This window comes from Citrus sinensis, chromosome 8 (assembly GCF_022201045.2).
Source record: "Citrus sinensis cultivar Valencia sweet orange chromosome 8, DVS_A1.0, whole genome shotgun sequence".
In the NCBI taxonomy this organism is placed as follows: domain Eukaryota; kingdom Viridiplantae; phylum Streptophyta; class Magnoliopsida; order Sapindales; family Rutaceae; genus Citrus; species Citrus sinensis.
The window spans coordinates 3,988,525-4,011,667 of NC_068563.1; the positions used below are offsets into that span (position 1 = coordinate 3,988,525).

General features: G+C 33.7%; 4 protein-coding genes across 8 annotated transcripts; all 4 read left to right on the forward strand.

Annotated features, from left to right (window-relative positions):
* The first annotated feature begins 538 nt into the window (after nt 1–538).
* LOC102626309 (B3 domain-containing transcription factor VRN1) lies at nt 539–3,833 on the forward strand. The gene is made up of 5 exons (XM_006479332.4): nt 539–826; nt 2,153–2,615; nt 2,706–2,777; nt 2,865–3,064; nt 3,158–3,833. The coding sequence occupies exons 1-5, from the start codon at nt 767–769 to the stop codon at nt 3,425–3,427; spliced, it is 1,065 nt and encodes a 354-aa protein (XP_006479395.2). The 5' UTR covers nt 539–766; the 3' UTR covers nt 3,428–3,833.
* Nucleotides 3,834–4,187: 354 nt separating this feature from the next.
* On the forward strand, nt 4,188–11,762 carry LOC102626018 (B3 domain-containing transcription factor VRN1-like). 3 transcript variants are annotated; one of them, XM_006479331.4, is made up of 4 exons: nt 4,188–4,742; nt 5,320–5,962; nt 6,063–6,253; nt 6,326–6,794. In XM_006479331.4, the coding sequence occupies exons 1-4, from the start codon at nt 4,605–4,607 to the stop codon at nt 6,602–6,604; spliced, it is 1,251 nt and encodes a 416-aa protein (XP_006479394.2). In that variant the 5' UTR covers nt 4,188–4,604; the 3' UTR covers nt 6,605–6,794. The 3 variants fall into 3 exon arrangements, with proteins under 3 accessions (XP_006479394.2, XP_052288118.1, XP_006479393.2); XM_052432158.1 differs by lacking the exons at nt 5,320–5,962; nt 6,063–6,253; nt 6,326–6,794 and adding exons at nt 10,318–10,927; nt 11,014–11,201; nt 11,300–11,762 and having other exon boundaries at nt 4,458–4,742; XM_006479330.4 differs by lacking the exons at nt 4,188–4,742; nt 5,320–5,962; nt 6,063–6,253; nt 6,326–6,794 and adding exons at nt 9,116–9,384; nt 10,318–10,927; nt 11,014–11,201; nt 11,300–11,762.
* A 301-nt stretch (nt 11,763–12,063) lies between these two features.
* LOC102625454 (B3 domain-containing transcription factor VRN1-like) lies at nt 12,064–14,132 on the forward strand. 3 transcript variants are annotated; one of them, XM_052432159.1, is made up of 5 exons: nt 12,064–12,193; nt 12,301–12,485; nt 12,891–13,431; nt 13,509–13,681; nt 13,768–14,132. In XM_052432159.1, exons 2-5 carry the CDS (start codon nt 12,405–12,407, stop codon nt 14,008–14,010), a joined length of 1,038 nt encoding a protein of 345 aa, XP_052288119.1. In that variant the 5' UTR covers nt 12,064–12,193; nt 12,301–12,404; the 3' UTR covers nt 14,011–14,132. The 3 variants fall into 3 exon arrangements, with proteins under 3 accessions (XP_052288119.1, XP_052288120.1, XP_006479392.2); XM_052432160.1 differs by having other exon boundaries at nt 12,127–12,449; XM_006479329.4 differs by having other exon boundaries at nt 12,130–12,485.
* A 5,020-nt stretch (nt 14,133–19,152) lies between these two features.
* LOC102607654 (B3 domain-containing transcription factor VRN1-like) lies at nt 19,153–21,743 on the forward strand. The gene is made up of 4 exons (XM_006480001.3): nt 19,153–19,393; nt 20,487–20,811; nt 20,919–21,091; nt 21,185–21,743. Exons 1-4 carry the CDS (start codon nt 19,316–19,318, stop codon nt 21,437–21,439), a joined length of 831 nt encoding a protein of 276 aa, XP_006480064.2. The 5' UTR covers nt 19,153–19,315; the 3' UTR covers nt 21,440–21,743.
* The last annotated feature ends 1,400 nt before the right edge of the window (nt 21,744–23,143 follow it).

The window sequence follows — 23,143 nt, forward strand, 5'->3', positions numbered from 1 at the left end:
AGTGGCATGGGAGAGTAAATTTTTTTCTATTCTCCTGCTGATTTTTAAATTACACCCATCATTGTTATTTGTTCAAAGGTGATCATCATGATAAATTTTTAATTGTACATTAGTATAAACATAATATGATTTTTTATATTAGAAGACTATTGAATTTAACGTCTATTTGGTATGTTTATGTAATGATCATAAATGCTTATTTAATTATATTGATTAAACAAATAAATCATACTCCTTTTTCACTCATTTTTTTCATAAATTTCTCAATAAATCATGTATTTTAAAAAATAATATAAAATCATAAAATATTAGTTCGGGAGGTGTTTTTTGGGTTAATTATTATTTTTGAATGGCCAAACCTTTTTTAATTCAATTAAAATTTTTAAATATAATAATCACAAGGATAAAAATTATTTTTACAAAAATATAAAGAAGAAAAAGAAAAAGAAAAAGTTTTAGGATATTTATGAATTAAAAAAAAAAGCACCCAATGGATGGGACCGAAAAGTAACAAAAAAAAAAAGAAAAAGGCGAAAAATGGGCGGGGATCCGAGTGATTCCTGGTTAGCTCAGTGGGTCACGAGTGACTCGAACTGGGTTTAACATTTTAGGTCAAGTTATATTTTGAGAGACAACCGTTTGACTAGAACCAGTGAAGAGGAGAGAAAGAGAGCAAGAGAAACAGCAGATCTGAAAGCTCATGTCTTAACAATCATAATCATAATCGTCAAATCATCATTATATTTTCTATTGATTGTTACCCAAAATGCCACGACCTTATTTTCACAAGCTTATTCTCGCCTCCACCATTCGTGACAAGAGACTGGTAAATTCAACATCACTTTTGACTTTTATTGATTAATTCTTGTTAGATTAATAAGTTAATTGTAAAGGGTGGTTGAATTTTTGCTTATTATGTCTTTTCATTTTCTGATTATGCTTGTTTTGTGTGATTTTGAGACAAAAATAGAAACTTTAGACCCGGATGTGAAAAATATTGTAGTTAAATAAAATCTGGTTGCTAGGTATTGTATTGAGCAATAGTTTGTTTATGAAGTTTCGAAGGATCCTTCAATTTTTTTTTATTTTTTTTTTGGGTGGGGGTGGGGAAGCAGAAAGGAGAAATTTGAAGCATTTTTCTTTGGATGTTGTGTTCTTAGAATTCTTATATAAGAATAAACTAGTTAAGCTTAGCATCCGAGTTGTGAAAGCCTTTATTCAATGATGCACCCAGATACCTGTGAGATTCTAAAAAAAACCCAGAACTTTGTTCAGTTATTAAAGAAACTGTAAGAATGGAGGAAATGAAAATAGATATTTTAGGTGTTTACTTTATAGAAATAAAGGTAATCAAACTTCACTTACCTGTACAATAATATGAGGAAGCTCAATTGGGGTGGGGAAGGGGAGATTTTGCTGATCCTATAATTTTCTTGGAAGCAACATATCTCTGGTCATACTTGAAATTTCTTGAAACTAGTTGAAGGTAGATTATAAACCTGTGCTTCATCTTAGAGAATCCATTGATAGATAAATCAACTTTAAATCTTTATGGATAAATTGATGGACCCTTCTCTGTTGTTTTTGTGGTCTCTTGGCTACGAAACATGGTTAATGGTGAGAGGTTCTGTTTCTCACTGCTCTGAGCAATGAGAGGGTACTGTGTTAGTTGCAGAGCAATTATGTCTTTGATTTTACATTTGGCTTTAACATCCTACAATAGCCTCTTGGGGTGCCATTCAGTTATAATATTAAAAGCTTTGTAATATTTTCCCTTTCCATTGGGTAAATTGAAAATAATTTCAAGTTACTTGAGATATAAACTTTTCCTGGATTAGTGGCGGTATTCATCTTATCCTTACTCTTGAGGTAGGTTTCTTTGTAAAACTAGAAAGAGCAAGCATAGATTTTGCTGCAGTGAATCTCTTTGCTGTGTTTATCCTTTCGATCTGGTCAAAGTTCTGCATGGCAAATTATGTCCTGAAAATAGTTCATGAATAACTTTTGGGAATAGGATGGGCAGATATGTCATGAAAAATAATTCATTGATATGGCATATCAACATTTTTATCAGAAAGAGTAGCAGCTTCATCTACAATCCTAATTTTATTCTCCTCAAGACTGCACTCTAACCTGATTTGGGTGCCTGCAGAGGATTCCAGAAAACTTTGTTAGGAATTTCAAGGATGACCTTTCTGCAGCTGCTACACTTATTGTTCCGAATGGTATGGTTTCACGTGTGGGATTAAGGAGACTTGACAACAAAGTATGGTTTTATGATGGGTGGCAGGAATTTATGGAACGTTACTTTATCCGTGTTGGGTATTTTTTGGTCTTCAGATATGAAGGGAATTCAGCCTTTAATGTTTATATTTTTAATTTGCCTTCTTCTGAGATAAACTATCAACCTAATGCCCTCAGTAATTTTGAAGTACCCAATCATAGCAAACAATACCATATATTTGCAGAAATGGAAGATGATGACTCTGAACATGTAGATCAACCAACAGTCAACAAGACTTTCAATCCTCCGTCATTTCAGAATTTGCTTAACAGCTCTAAACTTAGCAACAGCATAAATGGTGCTGGTGAAGCAAACTTGCAGCGATTAAAAGGTCTGATAAATTCTCTGGTCGGAAATTATTATACTCTAGATATAGATGTTCAGTTCAATATTTATGAGTCTAAGGATTTGTTAAATGCAGTGAAATTGTATTCACAAGATGGAGAAACACCAAAGCTTAAAAAACCTGGGAGAAAGCGAAAGATTGATCCTAGTAAGATTTTTGGGCTCGCATTCTTGTTTAATCCTGTCATGTCTGAAGAATTCAAATTTCTAATCAAACAGTTCTATAAAAATGCAGATGTTCAAGCGTCGTCCGCACAAGAAGTACATGATGGAGAAATGCAGTTTAGATTTTATGAAAGTGCTTCAGCAAGAAAAAGGACTGTGACAGCTGAGGAAAGGGAAAGGGCAATTAATGCTGCCAAAGCATTTGAACCATCTAATCCTTTCTGCAGGGTAGTCCTGCGGCCATCTTACTTGTATAAGGGATGTATAATGGTGAGCTGTAGAATTTCAATTACTCTACACTGTTTTTCTGTCTCACACGATAATATGCTTGATGTAAGATGCATCTACTTTTTGCTTTTGCAGTATTTGCCATCCTGCTTTGCCGAAAAACATCTAAATGGGGTTTGTGGATTCATCAAACTACAGCTTTCTGATGGTAAGCAGTGGCCTGTCCGATGTCTATACAGAGGAGGCAGAGCTAAGTTCAGTCAAGGCTGGTATGAATTTACCGTGGAGAATAGATTGGGGGAAGGAGATGTTTGTGTCTTTGAGGTACTAAGGGCAAGGGAGTTTGTTCTGAAAGTTACCGTATTTCGTGTCTCGGAAAGTGCAGGATTTATGAGTCGACATTAGAAAAATCACTGGATTGACCCCATTCCATCGATGGATGCTATGTTCCTAGTTGGTATAATACCCTGTGACGTAATCTTTCTTGTGCAGGTGGTCTTTACCAATCTGGTTTAATGTCTATAAATTTCTGTACAACTTGTGAAACTTCTGTGGAACATTTAATAGTTTAGGGTTCCTATACAAAGATTTGTGGCTGGAATAGGGTTGTATATAGATTGTTCAATGAAGTTGACGTTCAGCTGCTGCAGTGGAACAAATGGTCTTAGTGACATTGTGACAATGTCATTTTGAGCTTGTTTGAACCTTTAATTTTTTGCCACTGCTCATTTCATGTGGTGTGATGTTATGCTTCAGATCAAAGAAAGAATTACCTCATAGGCAAATTATTTGCTACTAGTTTGATATCAAAGTCAGTGAATACAATATGCAAGTTTTTTTCGTTTATATAAAAAATCTAGTTCCATGATTCTTTGGTACATGTCAAATCACAATGTTTACTGATAAACTTTCCGCAAGGGAAGGTTGAGTAAGAATCAGGCAGCATGCTCTTGCTGGAAAATATCGTGCTATCTTTTGTTATTCTGCTTTGTGATTGTAAATGACATTGCGGGAGAGGACCTTGTGTTGTAACATTACAAAAAGTTTGCAAGTTCGTTTTAGTGACCAGAAAAGAACGATACGTCGTCCCATAAATGTTAACGAGAAAAATGCGAGAGTCAAAACTCAGAAGGTAATATGAACATACAGCAAGACGTTTGTTGGGTTTGTTTATGAACGACTTGACTAGTCGGTTGCAAGTTTATTTCAGTGATAAGTAATGACAACAAAACTATGGAGCATATTACTAATTTTGCAATATCTATTAATGAGTAACACCTCATATACCATGCAAGTGTAGAAGATTTGTAGAGTACGTTAAAAACTTTAGTCACTAAAGATAAGATCTAATCCCATATCATCAAAAAAATTAGGAAAAAAAAAAATCCCATATTAGTATATTAGCAAGAGAAAAAAATTACTGCCATAAAAGTGAAAAAGATTCTGATGACACGTTTCAATTGCACTTCCCATTTCTCAACGTTCTAGTGGGGTAGCAGTAGCACTAATCCAAGGGTAAAAGTGCATAGTGATGATCGGAAAAATGAGTTCTTGATGATGATGGTGGTGGTGGTGGTGAAAAATGTCTGAGCAGCAAACAACTCATGGTGAAGCAATGTCGCAGCCATTGGCGCCATATTTACCAGAGGAGGAGAATCAGAAGAGGTCTTGCATTTTCTACAAGCTAATTGTGCCCTCCATTCTCCAAGACAAGAAGCTGGTACCTGTTTACTTTCACTTTCTTCTTTGTTACTTTCCCTTTGACATTCTGTTTGTTTGCCCAGAAATTTGATAAACAAGTTGCAAACAGTGTAACGGCTTGTTTGGTTGTTGGGAAAATTTAAAAAAAAAAAGAAAAGAAAGAAACACCCCCAGAGTTTTACTGCCTCTATTCTCACCCTCAACATTGCATTGAACTTGTATTATTTGTTGATTATAAATTTTCTTCGTACTATTTTACTTGTTACTTCGAAATTAAAGGGAAAAAAAATAAAATTGCAACCTCCAATGATCTGGGGAATTTGAGAAGTCTAAAATGTGCATGCAAGTAATATTTTACTGTGTGTGTGTTTGTGTTGTTTTTTTCCTTTTTTTCCCTTTTTTCCCTTTAGTCTCTGAATTAAGATGCTTGTATGATCGTGGGTAATCTCATGTTGCTGGATGCTACCTTTTGTATAAAACATATACTTAGTTATGTATTTAGACAAAAAGTTATATATGTAAATATGTAATGCTTAATATTATTCTGTCACAGCTCTTAGTATTATGACAAATCTGAGTTAATTTTTTCACTGCAGAGGATCCCAGATAAGTTTGTTAAGAAATTTGGAGATGAACTTTCTACAGTAGCGAAACTCACTATTCCCAGTGGTCGTTTATGGCTTGTAGAACTAAGAAAACTCAACAAGAAGTTGTGGTTTGATATTGGTTGGCATGAGTTCGTAGAACATTGCTCCATTCGTGCTGGGTACTTTATGATCTTCAGATATCAAGGAAATTCAGATTTCAATGTCTACATATATGATTTAGCAAAATCCGAGATAGAGTATCCATTCAACACTTGTAGTAGCTTGGAAGAAGAACCCAGTGGTAACAAGCAATGCTCTGTACCCATTGACAAAGATAAGGGAGAAGATAACTCTTTTGGAATATCCAAGCCTTCAAGCTCTCCATGCCCAGTCCTTTCTCCTTCAACAATCAATGTCGAAGATGAAGGTGCATACTACAAAAAGAACAAGAACTCTACCTCTGGGGTTAAATTAAAGTATCTGCATCTAGCAGAGGAGGTGCATAATCAGGAAGCAACATTTCAATCTCCTCAAGATAAAGGAATAATACAGTTCAAAAGCAATGTTACGAACAAATCAGATGAAGTTGGATTGTATTTCAGTGGTGGAACAAAAAGAAAAATCTCGGGGCCAGGACAAATAACTGACTCTTGTAGGGTCTATGTTAGATGAAGTTAGATGCTGTTTTTATTGATTGTTTCCTGTTGGCTTTTATTATGACTAATTTTGAATGTGCGTTCATGAACCATTAGGCAAGCACAAATTGGAACCAGTAGAGTTGCCTAAAGGAAGAACTTCTTGCAAAACTTATACGAGGAGGGGGCGAGCTCTGACATCTGAAGAAAAGAAGAGTGCATTGCGTGCAGCAGAAATATTCAAGTCCAATAATCCTTTCTTCAAGGTTGTCTTGCGCCCATCATACGTATACAAGTCATTACTCCTGGTAAGCCTATGAACCACGCCTTAAATATGAATATTCCAATCCCGTTTATACAGTTCTTTTTTGCTTGTGCAGCATATTCCAAGCATCTTTGCAAGAACATATCTGAATGGTATTAAGGGAGACGTGACACTTACAGGTCCCAATGGCAAACAGTGGCGTGTTCGATGCATTTCTCAGAATGGTAAAGCTAAGTTCGGCCAGGGCTGGTCTGAATTTGTGTGGGACAATAACTTGGATGAAAGTGATGTTTGTGTATTTGAGCTGGTTAAGACAGATGATGTTACACTGAAAGTTACCATATTTCGAGTTCTTCAAGATGCAAGATCAGAGGAATGCCAACCTTCGAAGTAAGCCATCTGGTACAATGAAAACTTTACGATCAAATGTTTTGATGAAGGGATGCAAAACACTAGAAACCAATGTAAATGTTGATGTTTTCTACGCCCCTTTTTGTTATGCTTATTTAAGACGGCCTGATCTTCATTTGCAATTAACCAGTTTTTCATTTAAATTCAAAGTTTAGTTCTGCGATTTGTTGATACACACATGAATCATATTGTTTAGCTTGGTGTGGGGCAAAGTCGAGTGACCATCGGACTTCATACATGCTGAATGAGCGACGGGTCGTCGTTAACTAGAAAAATGCTTGAAAGTCGAAAGCTAACATATGTGGCAATTCGTTTGTTGATATTATTTCTGAACGATTAATCGGTTTTAACTTTAATTTGGTGATGACAATTATACACATCACATTCGAATTTTTTAATTCATAAAACGGTTCTAAAAGAAAATAAAAAGCATTATTTATCCTCTTTTTTTTTTTAAAAAAAAAAGATCATATATATATAATGTTTCTCTAACAGGCATTCCAAATATTTATTTTCTAAAAAAAATTTAAATCATATATTTCTCTCAAAACGTTATAGAATCGAAAAAAGAAAAGTGACTATAGATGCAAAGTTTTATTTCTCTTAAATCAATTAAGATACAATATTTATTTATTGTCGTTATGGAAATGAACAATGAAATAATGTGATAATGACTACTAATACATCAATACTAATTATACGAGCTTGTTTTTCTAAATGATATTTTTCAATGGCAAAGGTGTAGAATATCTTTTTAAATATTTAGAAGAAAATTAAAAAAATATAAGTTAAGTGGTCAAATATTTTTCCTCCAACAAATATGAGGGAGGATAACAATTTATATATGAGTCCTGCTATTTACCCCGGGTCAAATCCCGGGTCAAACCCCGAAACTAAGTGAAACGACGCCGTTTTCTCTTCTTTTTTTTTGTTTTCATTCTATCTAAAACGACGCTGTTTAGTTAGAAAAAGATTACCTCTTATTTCCTTTCTTCATCCTGGCACTATGAGATGAGATTGATCGTTTTTTTTCTTCTTCATTTTTTCTCCGGTATGCCGCTCCGTGAGCAAGCAAGGAGTGAGAGAATAAAGTGGGCTGTGGTGATGTTAGAATTTGCACCTATTTGTATCTATTTAGTGAGTAGCCTGCTAGTTTTTTTGATCTTACGTTGTTTTGGTTCCATGGGTTTGAGAATTTCTCTACTGTTCGTCACTCTGGTTTTGCTTTTTTATTGGCTTTGTGAAACACTTTAAATTGGATCGTATTTCGTTTGGCTTTTCTCCAAAGTAGGACTCCAATTTTGGGTGCGCATCCTCTGCCAGTTATGCATAAAACTGGGCTTTGGTGGGGGTCTGATCTTCGCCCTTGGGTTTAAAAGTGTGATGGCTGTCGGTGTTGGTGGTGTCGATTGTTGAGAAATAGAAGGAGAATGGCTGTGAGACGAAAAGGAAGAGAAAGCAATTTGGGGCTGCATTAACCAAGCTAAATCGATTTGGGGTTGTACAGTTCGTCAAATGTCTTCTTAGGCATATAAGTAGGAGCTCTTCCATGCCAACATAGCTATTTACAGGACATCATATTCAACCTCCAAAACTACTCATGGCGGAAGCTTACCAGATTGGGGAGGTCCCTTGATTGAAGTCTCTTAATGTCATTAGCAGTCACCTTACATGACTCCAAAGTCAGTGATCTTAAATTCTTCAGTGGCTTCAGGTGACGTAATCCTGCACTTGTTATCTGGGAATTTGAAACATTCAAAGAGACCAACCCTGTTAATCCTGTATTTGCAAGAACAGAAGTTACGACAACAAGGTTAAAAGATCCCCACAATATATGTGAGTATATCAAAAAACGACGTCGTTTTAGGGAGAATGAAAGAAAAAAAAAAACAGATGAAACGACGTCGTCTGTTAATTTCGGGGTTTGACCCGGGATTTGACTCGGGGTAAGTAGCATTTTCCTTTATATATATATATATATGGCAAACTTTATCTTACATGCATGTAAGATACATGCCTCTCACATGAATAGTGTATATGTGGGACCCACACACTATTTATGTGAGAGGCATGTATCTTACATGCATGTAAGATAGGGATCCCTATATATATTAGTTGGAGTACTTTTTTGAATTGGTCCGATACTTAGTCGACATATGGACCTCTAGCTGAACTCAAAATCCACGTGGAATGAGAGAATTGGGAAACATGTTTTATGCTTCTTAGCATTACGATATTCTCAGTGGGACTTGACTAGCTTACAGAATCTGTAAGCTACAGACTGCAGCATCAGCCGTTGGATGTGGAGTGAGAAACTAAACAATAGAAAATCGGATGGTGGGATGATGGGAGATGTTTGTTACAGAATCTGTACCGTAGACAGGTCCCAGGTACTTCTGGTCAAAGGATCATTTTCATTGGTTTTTTTTTTTTTTTTAATAGATTTTTTTATGCTGAAAAGAAATTAAAAATAATAATAAAAATGGGATTTTGAGTTCTTGACTACACGTTTCAGCTGTACAGTAGTACTTCCCCATTTCCCAACATTCTTGTTGGGTAGCAAGCACTAAGGTGAAAATAGTGTATAGTGATCATCGGAAAGTCAATTCTTGATGATGATGGTGATGAAAAATGTCTGAACAGCAAACAACCGTTGATGAAGCAATGTCACGGCCATTGGCGCCATATTTGCCAGAGGAAGGGAAGAGGTCTTGCATTTTCTACAAGCTAATTGTGCCCTCCATTCTCCAAGACAAGAAGCTGGTAACTGTTAAATTTATTTCACTTTCTTCTATTTTACTTTCCCTTTGACTTTCTGTCTGTTTGGTGTGAAAATTGAGGAAGAAGTTATAAAATGAGTTAACGGCTTGTCCGGTTTGTTGGTTTGGCTGGTGGGAAATTTGATTGTCTCAAATTTTTTGGTGATACTTTTCTTGTTATCTTTAATGATCTGGGAAAATTGAGAAGATTAAAATGTCCGCTTGCTTTTACCAGAATTGTCGGTAGTGCCTGTTCATCATAGTCCCAGAAAAGTTTTTTAAGACCATGACTTGGTTAATTGAAAGAACGGTGGTTCCTGCTATTTTCATTTTCAGAGACTGAGCTATGCTTAGGGTCTCTTTGGGATTGAGGTGCTGTGGCTTTGAAGTCACAGCTGCACTAGTGAGACGGGGGCAGTAACTACTAAATTTCAAGTATAAGTGGAATTGTGGGAAAGCAAGGGTAAAGATTAGCTCTCAAGTAAAAGTCGCTGTTTATCAAACATTTAATTACTGTGGTCATCATTAGAAGTCAATGGTCTCTTAATATGCTATACACACTTGATGCTCTTCATTGAGTGTTAATTTTTGTCTTCTTTTAATTTCATATCAAGTATTTTTGCATTTATCATCTGGGGAAAAAAAGAAAAGAAAATAACTCTTTTATTTCTGTTGACTATCCATTGTTATGCTAGCCATTTAAGGATATATTTTACTTTTGGTTACATGCTGCTCTTCATCAAATGTTATCTTTTCATTTCAATTGCCTTTTCAATTATGAAGTTATGTCGTCTTTGTTAATCTCATGTTGCTGCTACTTCATTGAAGCTGAGTAATGTTCATGATGAATCATTTGTGCAATGCTCAATATATATTTTGTTGTGGACATTTCATTGGTGGTACTGTTGCAGAATCTGATAATTTTTTGCACCTGCAGAGGATCCCAGACAAGTTTGTTCAGAAATTTGGAGATGAACTTTCTTCAATTGCGAAATTCACAATTCCCGGTGGTCGTATGTGGTTTGTGGAACTAAAAAAATGCAACAAGCAGTTGTGGTTTGATATTGGTTGGCATGAATTCATAGAGCATTGCTCCATTCATTCTGGGTACTTTTTGATCTTCAAATACCAAGGGAATTCAAATTTCAATGTCTACATATTTGATTTAGCAATTTCTGAGATAGAGTATCCAAGCTTGGAAGAACCCAGTGATAGCAAGCAATGCCATGTACCCATTGAGAAAGATAAAGAAAAAAATAGCTCTCTCAGAATATTGCCATCTTTGTGTGCTTCATGCCCGGATCCTTTTTCTCCAGCAACCATGGTCTTAGATGAAGGTGTATGCTACAAGTGCAATAAGGACTCTACATCTGGAGTTAAAATAGAGTACCTGCATATACCAAAGGATGAACATAATCAGGAAACAGCATTTCATTGTCCTCAAGATAAAGGAATACAGTTCAAAAATACATCAGATGAAGTTGGACTGTATTTCAATTGTGGCACAAAAAGAAAAATCTCTGGGCCAGGACAAATAACCAATTATTGTATGCTTTATGCATTTAGAAGCAATTTTGTGTATTACTATTGGCTAATCTCATCACTAATTTTGAATGTGTATATGAACCATTAGGCAAAATCGAACAGGGAGCAGAGTTTCCTTCCTATAGAGTTTCTTTCAAAACTTATACGAGGAGGTGGAGAGCTGTAACGACTGAAGAAAAGAAGAGAACCGTCCATGCAGCTGAAATGTACAAGTCGAGTAATCCTTTATTCAGGGTTATCTTGCGACCATCCTATGTATATAGGACATTGCTTTTGGTAAGTCCTTTGAACTATGCCGCAAATAAAATTTCTTGAATCCATTATTATAGAACTGGGCAATTTGTTTATTTATTTATTTATTTTTGTTTTTGCAGCATGTTCCTACCAGCTTTGCCCGAAAGTATCTAAATGGCATCAAGGGATACATCACAATTATAGATTCTAATGGGAAGCAGTGGCCTGTTCGATGTATTTTTAAGAATGGTGGAGCTAAATTCAGCAAGGGCTGGCCTGAATTTGTGTGGGAGAATAACTTAGACGAAAGCGATGTTTGTGTGTTCGAGCTGATTAAGTCAAATGATGTCACATTGAAAGCTACCATATTTCGAGTTCTTGAAGATGCAAGACCTGTGTATTAACTTCCAATGTACTCATCAAAAAAAAAAAACTTCCAATGTAAGACTTTTGGTAAAGAGAGAAAGTACAATAAAACACTTGGTGGTTATGCAAAACGCAGTTAAGAAATTAGAGGTGAATGTAGATATTGATGTTTTCTTATGGACTGCCGTATCTTCTGATGCATTTTCTTGAGTTTAACGGGTGTTGGATTTCTATTTACATGTTGACTGCACTGTTGGTTTATAAATGTGAAAGCAAACTGAGTCTCTCACAGAGCGGAGAATTTATCAGTGCATCTGTGTCATTAAAATCATGTCGTGTATACATTTGTTATACATGGCATGAGTTTACTTGTCCTGTGTTTTCTGGTACCCCATGCCTGAAGATATGCATCAGCAATTGGATAATTTCCAAATGTTGAGAAGGTTAATAAAGATATTCAATGAACCTGGTAAAAATAAATCATATGAATGAAGCAGATCCCATATCCATAAAGTCGTTCACAAATTTAGTTGACTGCATTCATGCAGAATTAAATTGGATATTGGAATCACATTTGAACCTCCCACAATATCAATTTAAATACACAGATGAATTTCTTCTTCGACTAGAATTGACTCCAAACGACACTTGGTTTTGAGCTTCAAAATGTATACGATTGATGATATCATCCCTTTTCTATTTTAAACATACTATATGATGACCATTTATTTCGTGTAACAGTTGCAAGTACCTGAAACACCACTAGTCTTTACAGATCCCAATAACAGGTGGAAATTGAAGGGTGCATCAACAATCAAGCAAAAGTTTCTTATCCAAAAAGGTCTCTACACCACTGTTGCCAACAACAACGTGAAACAAATGGCTGGAGGTAACAGGAGAGCTGAAACCTCACATTTCTTCAAGGTCATTCTTCCGTCAACAGTACAAGAGAAGAAGCTCGTAACTCACTCTTCTTCTTATTCCTTATTGTGCTCCTCTTTGTTGGCTAATTTGTTCAGTTTGATATTTATAGTACTGTTGCCGATATATATATATATATATATATATATATATATATTCTGCTGCTTCATACTATGATCTAGTAAAAGGCTACTTTCAAATTTTAATCTGCTGAACAAGTTTCTTTCTCTTTACTGGGTATCACTGTATCATGTTTATATTAAAGATGAGCTACTCTAGTTTTCGTTGAGAGATGTTTATCTTTTTTTCAGTGTAAATGTTTGATGCTGCATATCAAAAGATCACATCAAATTATCAAAATAGTCATTTTGTTTTGGTATTAAGACGTATTTTCTTGTTTTGTAACTTTGATCTCTGCTATATCTGTGACTTCAATGTTTGTAGAGGATTCCGAGAAAGTTTGTGAAGAGATTTGGGGATGAACTCTCTGCTGTTGCTACTCTCAATGTTCCAAACGGTCGTGTTTGGCAAGTGGGATTGAGGAAAGATGGAAGGAAAATTTGGTTACAAGATGGTTGGGATAATTTTGCCGAATATCATTCCATTGCTGTTGGATACTTTTTGGTTTTTAAGTACGCAAAAAATTCAACCTTTGATGTTCTTGTTTTTGATATGACTGCATGCGAGATTGATTATCCATATGATTATGAAGAAACGGAAAGCGAAGAGGGAGATGAAATGGAAACTGAAAATTCAGTTGAGATTCTAAGTTTCACCAAAATGAATACTCCTCCAGTGCAGGAAAATCAGGTTAAGCCCGGTTCCAAACCTGAAAAAAAGAAGATTGGTGGTATCAAATTGGAAACAGCTACAAATAGCAGGGAGAAAAAGCGGTGTCCAACGCATGGTAACGAGCATGGTAAACTCAAAAAGGCTGCATATCATGAAGTTGAGACAGATTCTTCAGATGGTGATCAAGTCTTTGGTGAGCTCTTTATGCTTATGTGTTCTTTTTATTGTACAATTTTTGCAAAATCTATCTTATTAGTCAATGAGTTGCAGATGAACATGAGCTGTTGGCTTCCTTAGAAGAAATGGGGATCTTCATGAGTGAAGGCCATAGGTATCTATCAGTTGAAGAAAGACAGAGTTTAGTTACTGCTGTCAGATTATTCAAGCCTCAAAATCCTTCATTCGTGGATATTCTAAGGTCCAAGAAAAGATATAGCTACATGGTGAGCTCTCAGTAAAAGCGTGATCTTGGAATTTCTCACATTACCCGTTGATAAATGTTGAGTTGCCCATCTCTTTGCTTGTGCAGTATGTGCCATCCAAATTTTCCAAGAAGCACTTGATTAGAGGTACCAGATCTATCAAATTGCAAGATTCTGATGGAAAAGAGTGGCCTGCCCAACTTACATGGTCCAGCGGCTGCGGCATAAAAGGGGGATGGCCTGCATTTTCGAAGTACAAGAATCTAAAACAAGGACATGTGTGTGTCTTCGAGCTGATAAAGGCGAAGGACATTCTTCTGAAAGTTTCAATACATGCATCATCAGAGTAAATCTTAGAGATCATGAAGCCCCAATTATATCTATATATGTGTATATATTTGTGCTTAAGCATAATTTTCAAATTAAAGTTTTTATCTTAGTTTTATACAAATTTACAAATAACTTACTTTCAGTATTGGAGAAATCGAACGTATAAAAATATTGAATAATTAAAATAGTTTATTATTCTATTTAATTGTTAAAAAAATAAAAGATTTCTTGTTTTTATTAAAATCATGCGGGATTCAACATAATAAACGATGTGTTATTATGTAGTAAAACATGCGGATGTCGTGTCGTCTTTGCAGTGATCACGCAAATGATATGTTACTTGCACCCAAAATTCAAATGAGTGATCATAAATTTTATGCGTCGATGCATACTATTTTTGCTTTATTGGTTATAAAAATAGTTGTGGTGGTATGTCATTTTCATGTACACTACAGAAAAAAACATGTCGTTTGGTAATAAAATTACAAATGACGTGTCAATTGGATATACTGGCATTGAAAAATAGACAACTTGTTGTGTCAAAAATGAAATTTTAGAATAGTTGTTTTTTAGAAAAATAAAAAATAGAAAAGCAAAGCTAATGGTGTTTTTTTTTTCAATTTCTTACCAAGTACAAGTTCTTTTCTTTTTCTTTTTTTAAGTGCATTTTAGGATGAACAAAAATTCTTTGATTTTATTTTGGTTTAGCTAATGGTCTTTCAATTTTTAAGTTTATAAATGATCTCTCTATCCATATATATTAATACTATGACAAAAATAAATATTTCAAATAAAATGTTTATGTATAACATATATGATTCTCCGTTATTGGGCTAAATTTAAAATGAACAACTACTAGTATATAATATGCCTCGGCACATACTATTTACGCATTGGTGTTGGTAAAGTGTTGCGGATGTCTTGTCCCTGCAAAGTATTTCGACTGAACGTCACACCGTTTGATAATAGTACTGTAAACAACCAATCATCTTTGGTATGCTTACAAATTAAAATTTAAAATATTAGATGTAATCTCATTAAAAAATAGACGACTTGTCATGTCTAAAAAAAAATTAAAAAAATCATTTTTATTAAAAAATAGAAAAGCAATCTGGACGGTGTGGTTTTTTGCTTTTGAATTTTTTGCAAAGTACAAATTTTTATAATTTTATTTTTTTGATAGTGCAATTCAAGATAAATGGAGCTTCCTTTTATTTTATTTTATTTTAGCTTAGCGAATGGACTTTCAATTTTTTATTTATTCATGGTCTCTCTATCAACATATATTAATATTATGAAAAAATAAATAAACATTTCAAATAAAACATATTACATAATATGTATAATTTTTACACTACTGGACCAAGTTTACAATGAGCCGTTGTGTAGCCAAGAGATCATTTTCTTATATTAGGGCAATAATTTCATCTGATGACTCTAAAACCTTCTATTGGCCCTTACAAACTTATTGGAATATGTATATATACATAAAGTCTTTCTCTTACTTTATACAAATAACTTATTTTTAGTCTTGGAGAAAACAAATATGAAAAAATATGTGAATAGCTGAAATATTTTATTATTTTATTTAATTGTTAAAAAACAAACAATCTCTTGCATTCGTTGAAATCGTATGGAATTCAACTTACTAGATAACGTCTTATTGTCAAGCAAACTAATGGTATGGCATGTCGTCTCTATGCTAATACCGAAAATGATGTGTTATTTTCTCTAGAATACAAAAATCACATGGTAACGAGTATGCACAGACACAGAGACTTTTCGAATTGTCGTTTGTAAAAGCGAAATTAATGGCATGTCGTTTTAAGTAATTCATCAAAATGTCACACATCGTTTGTGAATATAATGACAAACGATTAGTCGTTTTTAGCATGCTTGTAAATTAAAATTTAAAATATTGGATGTCATATCTTTGAAAAATAGATAACTCGTCATGTCTTAAGTTAAATTTTAAAATAATCATTTTTCATTAAAGACAAATAGAAAAACAATCTCCATGGTGTGGTTTTTTTCTTTTCAATTTTTCCAAAGTAATTTTTTTTAAGTGCAATTCGAGTTATCTTTGATTTTATTTTGATTTAGCTAATGATCTTTCAGGTTTCAATTTATACGTAATCTCTCCATCTGCATATATTAATATTATGAACAAAATTTAAAATTTTCAAATAAAGCATATTACATATAACATGTACAATTTTTGCACTATTGGCCCAAATTTAGATTGAGCCCAATGAGAGGCAAAGTGATTATATATTCGTAGTTAAATGTGAATTCGAAACTAAAGTCTTTTCATTACTTTTACCGAAATATACAAAAACTTATTTTCAAGAAAACAAACATGAAAAAATATTCGAATAACTCAAACATTTTCTTAGTTTATTTATTGTTAGAAAACAAACCATTAAACATGCAAAAATACATGAATAACTCAAATATTTTATTATTTTATTTGTTGTTAAAAAATAAACGGCCTCTTACATTCATTGAAATCGTGTAGAATTTAACTTGTAGGATGACGTGTCATTTTCAAGAAAACTATCTGTCTATCACATCATGTCCGCACTTATCATCTAAATGACGTGTTATTTTTCTTATAATTCAAACGATGAATCATAAACAATACGCTTCGGCATATACTATTTATGCTTTATCATTTGTGAAGTTGACATGGATATCATGTCGTTTTGTTGTAATTAGACCGAATGTCACATCATTTGACTACAAAACGACAAATGACCAATCATCTTCGGCATACTTGTAAATTAAAATTTTAAATATTGGATGTAAAGTCGTTGAAAAATAGATGGCTCTTCATGTTTAAAATGAAATTTTGAAATAGTTATTTTTATTAAAGAAAAATAAAAAAGAATGTTGAAGGTGGGTTTTTTCTCTTTTTTTTGCAAAGTGTAAATTGTTTTATTTTTTTAAAAGTGCAATCCGTGACAAATGAACTACTTTTAATTTTATTTTGACTTAGCTAATGGTCTTTCAATTTTCAATTTTATAATGATCTCTCTATGCATATATTAATATTAAGCAAAAAATAAATATTTCAAATAAAATTTATTACATATACCATACACAATTTTTACGTTATTGGGCCAAATTTTTGTGTTTTTGGCCAAGACCTTGAAACATATGTCCATATTATATTAATCTCTTTGGAGTTAACTATGCAGATTGCATATTAGTTAATTATGTTATTATGGTGAGGCCCAGGATGAGTAAGAATGAACTTGCATGGCCATTTTCTTTTCAACATTTGAGGGTTATTTTGTGGTATAAAACTGGTCCAAAAAATGAAAGTAGTCTTGATTTGGCTCCTACCAGCAGCTGATGGGCTCGAAATTTCAATGCAGAGTAGTTGGAGTTAATGCCAGCAAAAAAACCTCCTCATTCATTAGTTCATCAAATAATATATGGAGCATTCAAAGATCCTTTTAAATGGTATTGTTATGATTATAAAAGCTACAACATGGATATATGAGTAGCACCGGTCCCTTAGATTACACAAGAGTCAAGACAGTGTATTAAGTTGCAGGCAAATCACAGCTCACAAGATCAAGCAGAAATAGTTTCTGAGCTATGAAAAAAATTGAGGAACTGGATTCCAGTGGTTGAGCAGAATCTATGATATCAAATTCTTTGGGACAGACTTACTCATATTTCTTCATGATCATTCTTCCATCCACGCTTGAAGAGAACAAACTGGTATGTTTTACTTAATTTATTCCTTTCTTTTGCAGGTTATTGGTTAAAAGACAGAATAAACAGCATCTTGGGAGATTTATATGGTTTTTTTTGTTTTTGTTTCAAGCTCCGTAAAATGTTAGTTAATCAAGTATTTGTTAGTTTAGTTGCAGGGTTTATATTGTTTTAAATTATCGAATAATGAGCAAAATGTTTATGCTCTTACACTCAAAATGAATACTCCTCCAGTAAAGCAAAATCAGGTTAAGCTCGGTCATGGACCTGAAAACAAGAAGATTGACAGCACTGAATTGAGGCCGCTAAGCATGAGAGGAAGAATGAGAGTAAACTCAAGAATTCTGAATATGAAGTTGGGACACATTCTTCAGATGGTGATGAAGTGAGTGAAAGTACTAAATTTGGTGAGCTCTTTACGCTTATGTATTCTTTACATTGTACAATTTTCACAAAATCTCTCTCTTATTCATTGTATGCTTATGTATCCACTTATTCACTGAATTGCAGTTGTTGGCTTCGCTTAAAGAAAGGGGAATCTTTATTAGTAAAGCACATAGATATCTTTCGGTTGAAGAACGGCAGAGTTTAGTCTACGCTTTAGGATTGTTCATCCCTCAAAATCCTTCATTCATGGATGTTTATATGGCGAGTTCTTAGTACTTAGTAGCTTGTTATCGTACAATTTCACACGTTACCGTTTGATAAAATTTTACTTGCTAATCTTTTTGCTTGTCCAGTGTGTGCCAGCCAAATTTTCTCACAGCCACTTGGTTAGAGGTACCAAATAAAGATGGCCTGTCCAACTTACATGGTCCTAAGGGTTTAGCATAAAAGGAGGGTAGGCTGCATTTTCGGAGCAAGAATCAGAAATAAGGAGATAGAATATATGACAGATACCAGTTTCTAACTAATGTGGGAAAAGTCAACTACGCAAAGCATTTGCATATAAGGGAAATATACTAATCTTTGCGGTAGAAAAAATTATTCTTGATCCGGCACACACTGAACCACTAGACGGTATCTGTCATATTAAAATTATAGAAGTTGCGTAATTTTGCCATGCAAAGGCTCTATAATTTATGTTCAACTGTAAATTGGTCAACAATACATTGTTATAGGGCGGAGATATAAGACATTTAAATACAATATATAGGATAAAAACTTGAGACTCAAATTTTAAGTACATAGTAACAAAATATAATTACACAATTACAAACACTACAAATTCCTAATAACCGAAACGAAAATAAAGGATTTCACAATGCCAACATGCCAACAAATTTGTCGACAAGCACTTGATTTCTTTCTCTCTCTTAATAAAGTACAGAGGGTTCAAGGGATGGCATGGAAAAATTTATGACCGCGAGACCTTAAATAGTCGGCCAGTTCAACTGCCTAAAATAAATTTATATGTCAAAAAGCAATAAATACATGGGCAAGAACTCAAAATTGTATCGGTGATATGCTTTGATAGCTTCCTCGATTGAAGTAAACAAAAAAAGTAAAGAAACCGAACGTCACAAAAGAAAATGGGTTAAAGATGTCAAAGCAAGTCTCCAAGTGAATCAGGCAAAAACCAAATGATATTACAGAGAGATGGCTGAAAGCATAACAGCAGAACCCTTCCGTTTCTTCAAAATTATTCTTCAGGAAACCCTTCAAGACAAAAAGCTGGTAATTCACACAACTCTTCCTTCTTTATTTGCTGACATTATTGCTGGTTTATATTAACAAACAAACCATGAAATATGATGCATGTGATATGTAGGAGAGGTCATTGTAGGAATTTATTACCGTGGGGAGTCTTTTGTTGTTTCAGTCTTTCTTTTTTAATTTCGATGCTTATTAGCAAGTTTGCTGTGTTATATAAATTAGTAAATAGAGAAACTATTTTACACGTTTAATCATCTTTAATTAGTATCAGTAAAAAAATTATTTTCCATTAAATATTATTATTATTATTTTTTAATGTCATACCTCGTTACCTTTATCATGGTATGTTTTTTTGGTTTTTGGTTAATATTTTAATAGCCTAGAGTTAATTTTTAGCAAACAAACTGAAAATAAAAATAAGCTGTTAGCTTTTGGTGCGTTCTTTTTTTTAACAAAATGGGTTCAGTTTGTAAATCTCATGTGACATTTTGGGGATCCAAAGGAAAGGTAGGAGAATGTGTAAAGCTCATATCAATTTTTTTTAATCCCCTATTTATTAGAGGACTCGAACTTTGGTAACTAAATAAAATTGTGTCAAAACCACTCGATTAAGCAACCTGGGGGCTACAAACCACTTATTAATGAACTGCTTTTGCAATCTGAATTTTGATTCTCAGACTTTCTGAAAAATTTCGCCCTTGATTGTTAAAAATGAAAAATATTCTCCTACATAATATACTGGAGTTCATGCAGCAGTTGATTGTTTCATAGTTGTCATTTTCACATGATGAGTTTTTATAAAAACTTTGATGAAATTCTCTGTGGTTTTGCAAGTCCTTACCCAGATTCAATCTATTCTTTGATAAAAAATCAGTTTCCCTTTGTCTGTTGTATTGTATAACACGCATGTTACCAACTCTTGGTCTGCTTTCAAGTCAAATGAATCATTGGTAGTGGTCTTGTTTATCAAAAGAGTTACTAAAACTGTTTTCTTGGTTATGCATCTTTTTTATTCATAACTATTGATTTATAGCGACTAAAATCTATGATTGCAACGTCATCATGGAAACATTTCTTCTAGTTGATTTTTCACTTTTGGAATCTATAAATGCAGAGGATTCCAGGAGATTTTGTGAAGAAATTTGGAGATGAACTTTGTGATGTTGCTACACTCAGAGTTCCTAATGGCTGTGTTTGGAAAGTGGGGTTGACAAGAGAAGGGAGAAAGATCTGGTTTAATGATGGGTGGCATGACTTTGTTAAAAACCATTCAATATTCAATGATTACTTTTTGGTTTTTGAATATGCAAAGAATTCAACTTTTGATGTTCTCATTTTTGACAAGACTGCCTGTGAGATTGAGTATACTTGTGCAGAACTGGAAAATGAAAAGCAGAATGATGGTAAAAAGAGTAAACTGAGGGAGGTTGCATACGAAGGTGGGGTAGATTCTTCATGTATATGCATATGTATATTACTTGTGTTGTAAAATAATGTTTATAAAAATCTATTTATTTTTTTGCTTTACCTATTCAATGAATTGCAGATGAATACAAATTTGTGGCTGTGCTTGAAGAAATGGGGATCTGTATTAGTGGAGCATATAAGTTTCTTTCCGTGGAAGAAAGACAAAGAATAATTTATGCTTCCAGATTGTTTCGGCTTGAAAATCCTTCGTTCTTGTGTATCATGGGGTCAACGACAGTACTCAATTATGTGGTGAGCTCTTAATAAAATTTGATCATATGACGTCCTCAGTTTGGTCCTTTGATAAATGCTTGGTTGCTAATCTTTTTGCCCTTCCTCTTGCAGTACGTGCCTCCCAAATTCGCTAACAAGTACTTGAACAAAGTTAACGGATCCATCAAAATTAAAGATACAGATGGAAGAGTGTGGCCTGTTAACCTCGCATGGTCGGGCTGGTGTGGTATAAGAAAGGGATGGCCTGCATTTTCGAAGGACAAGGATTTGAAAGCGGGAGATATATGCCTCTTTGAACTAATCAGGACAGAAGGTGTTCTTTTCAAAGTTTCAGTGCTGTGTCACAAGCATGCATCTCTAGAGTAGAAATCCAAGTGCTTTTGGGGGGTTTAAATAGTTTGTGATGTTTGCAAAATTGCACTGCAAGCTGCATTCTCCACCAAGTGGTTATTTGTTTTTGAGTTCTTGATGTCTGATCCTGTGCTTGAGGCATGTAAAATGACAAGCTGTGAAATGATTGTTGTAATGGATCAACTTTTGTATGTTTTGACCAAGACCTTAAAACAGCTGACCGTTGTGTTGTATTTTTTGAAGAAATATTGCTAGGAAATAGAATGGCTAGGTTAATCAACAATGTTAGTATTATATGATATTTCTTTTTTTCTTTTTCTTTTTTTTTTCAAAATAAAGTATTCTGTTAGTATTGCTTAGGAAATAAATTCATGAATACATACCAACTTTAAAGTATAATGTAATCACCTATCATAAGGTGTGAATAAAAGATAATTTTTTCTAAAAATCCTATGTGACATGTGATGCAGACTTTTATCAAGTAATAAAAAAAGTTACAAGTATTATTTTTAAAATGGTGTTTTCAAAAACAATATGTGAGAATAAAAATGATGTTTTTTAAAAAATAATATATTTAGAATAAAAATGTAATTTGATGTCATTTCATAAATTATGTTTTTCAAAACTAAAAATAAAAAATTTGTTTCCCATCATTTAAAAAAAAAAAGAGTCGTGGAAATGAAATAAAATGATATAGATTACGTGAGATAAAATTTAATTAGGATATATGTTCATCGAACATACTCCAAGAGATATCATTATGCAAGAATAAGGTAAGGAGCAATAAGTACTCAAAGAGTACTTCAAATCTAATGGTGGATTTGCATCTTCTGAAGAGAGGTAGAATTAAAAAAAAAAAAAAAATCAAATCTGATGATGGATTCGCATTCTCATTGAAGAGAAGAATGCTTAAAGCCTTAAACATATTAAACATGTAGAAAATGAGCAGTGAGACTCAATGGGAAAAAAAATATTTATAAATTATGTGAGATGAAATTTAATTAAGATATATTTTTTTTAGAAGAATTTAATTAATTAAGATATATTGAATTAATGTAGTGGCTCTCAAAATTTTTTGTCTTATTATAAAATTATTTTAAAGAATGATGGAAAAGAATATTTGGTTGCTTTCCAATTATTTTATATGTATGTATGTATATCAAGAATTACTGGGAGCTTTAAACCATACAATTATAACATGGATCCAACTATGGTGCCACAGTTGTATGGTACCACAGTTGGATCCAATCATTGAATCTAGCTCTGGTGACAACTGTGGGCTAGATTCAATAATTGGATCCATTTGTGGTACCATACAACAGTGGTACCACAGATTTGTCCTTATAACATAGGCCACAGCCTGGAGATCAGCGTTTTCTTTTCTTTTTTTGTCCTCTTATTTTCTTCTTTATGCGAAGGCAATTTTTTCCGTAGTCTTGTATCTATCCACGGCAATCTTTCCACCTAGGCATTGATTGTGGTGGATATGGGACATTTTTCTTGTTTTTGTGTGCTAGATTATGTTTTCCTTTAATTCCAATGCCTCCAAGCTTCATACGCGGAGGATTTCAAGTCATTATTATTTTGATGAGAGGTTTCTTCATGTATCACTAGTCCACCTTTTTTCTTTTTCCCTTTAAAGAAACTTGCCTTGGGAACTTAATTGGTGGAATGAACAAGCATACTGACTTGATTATTATCACATATGAGTGATGATCT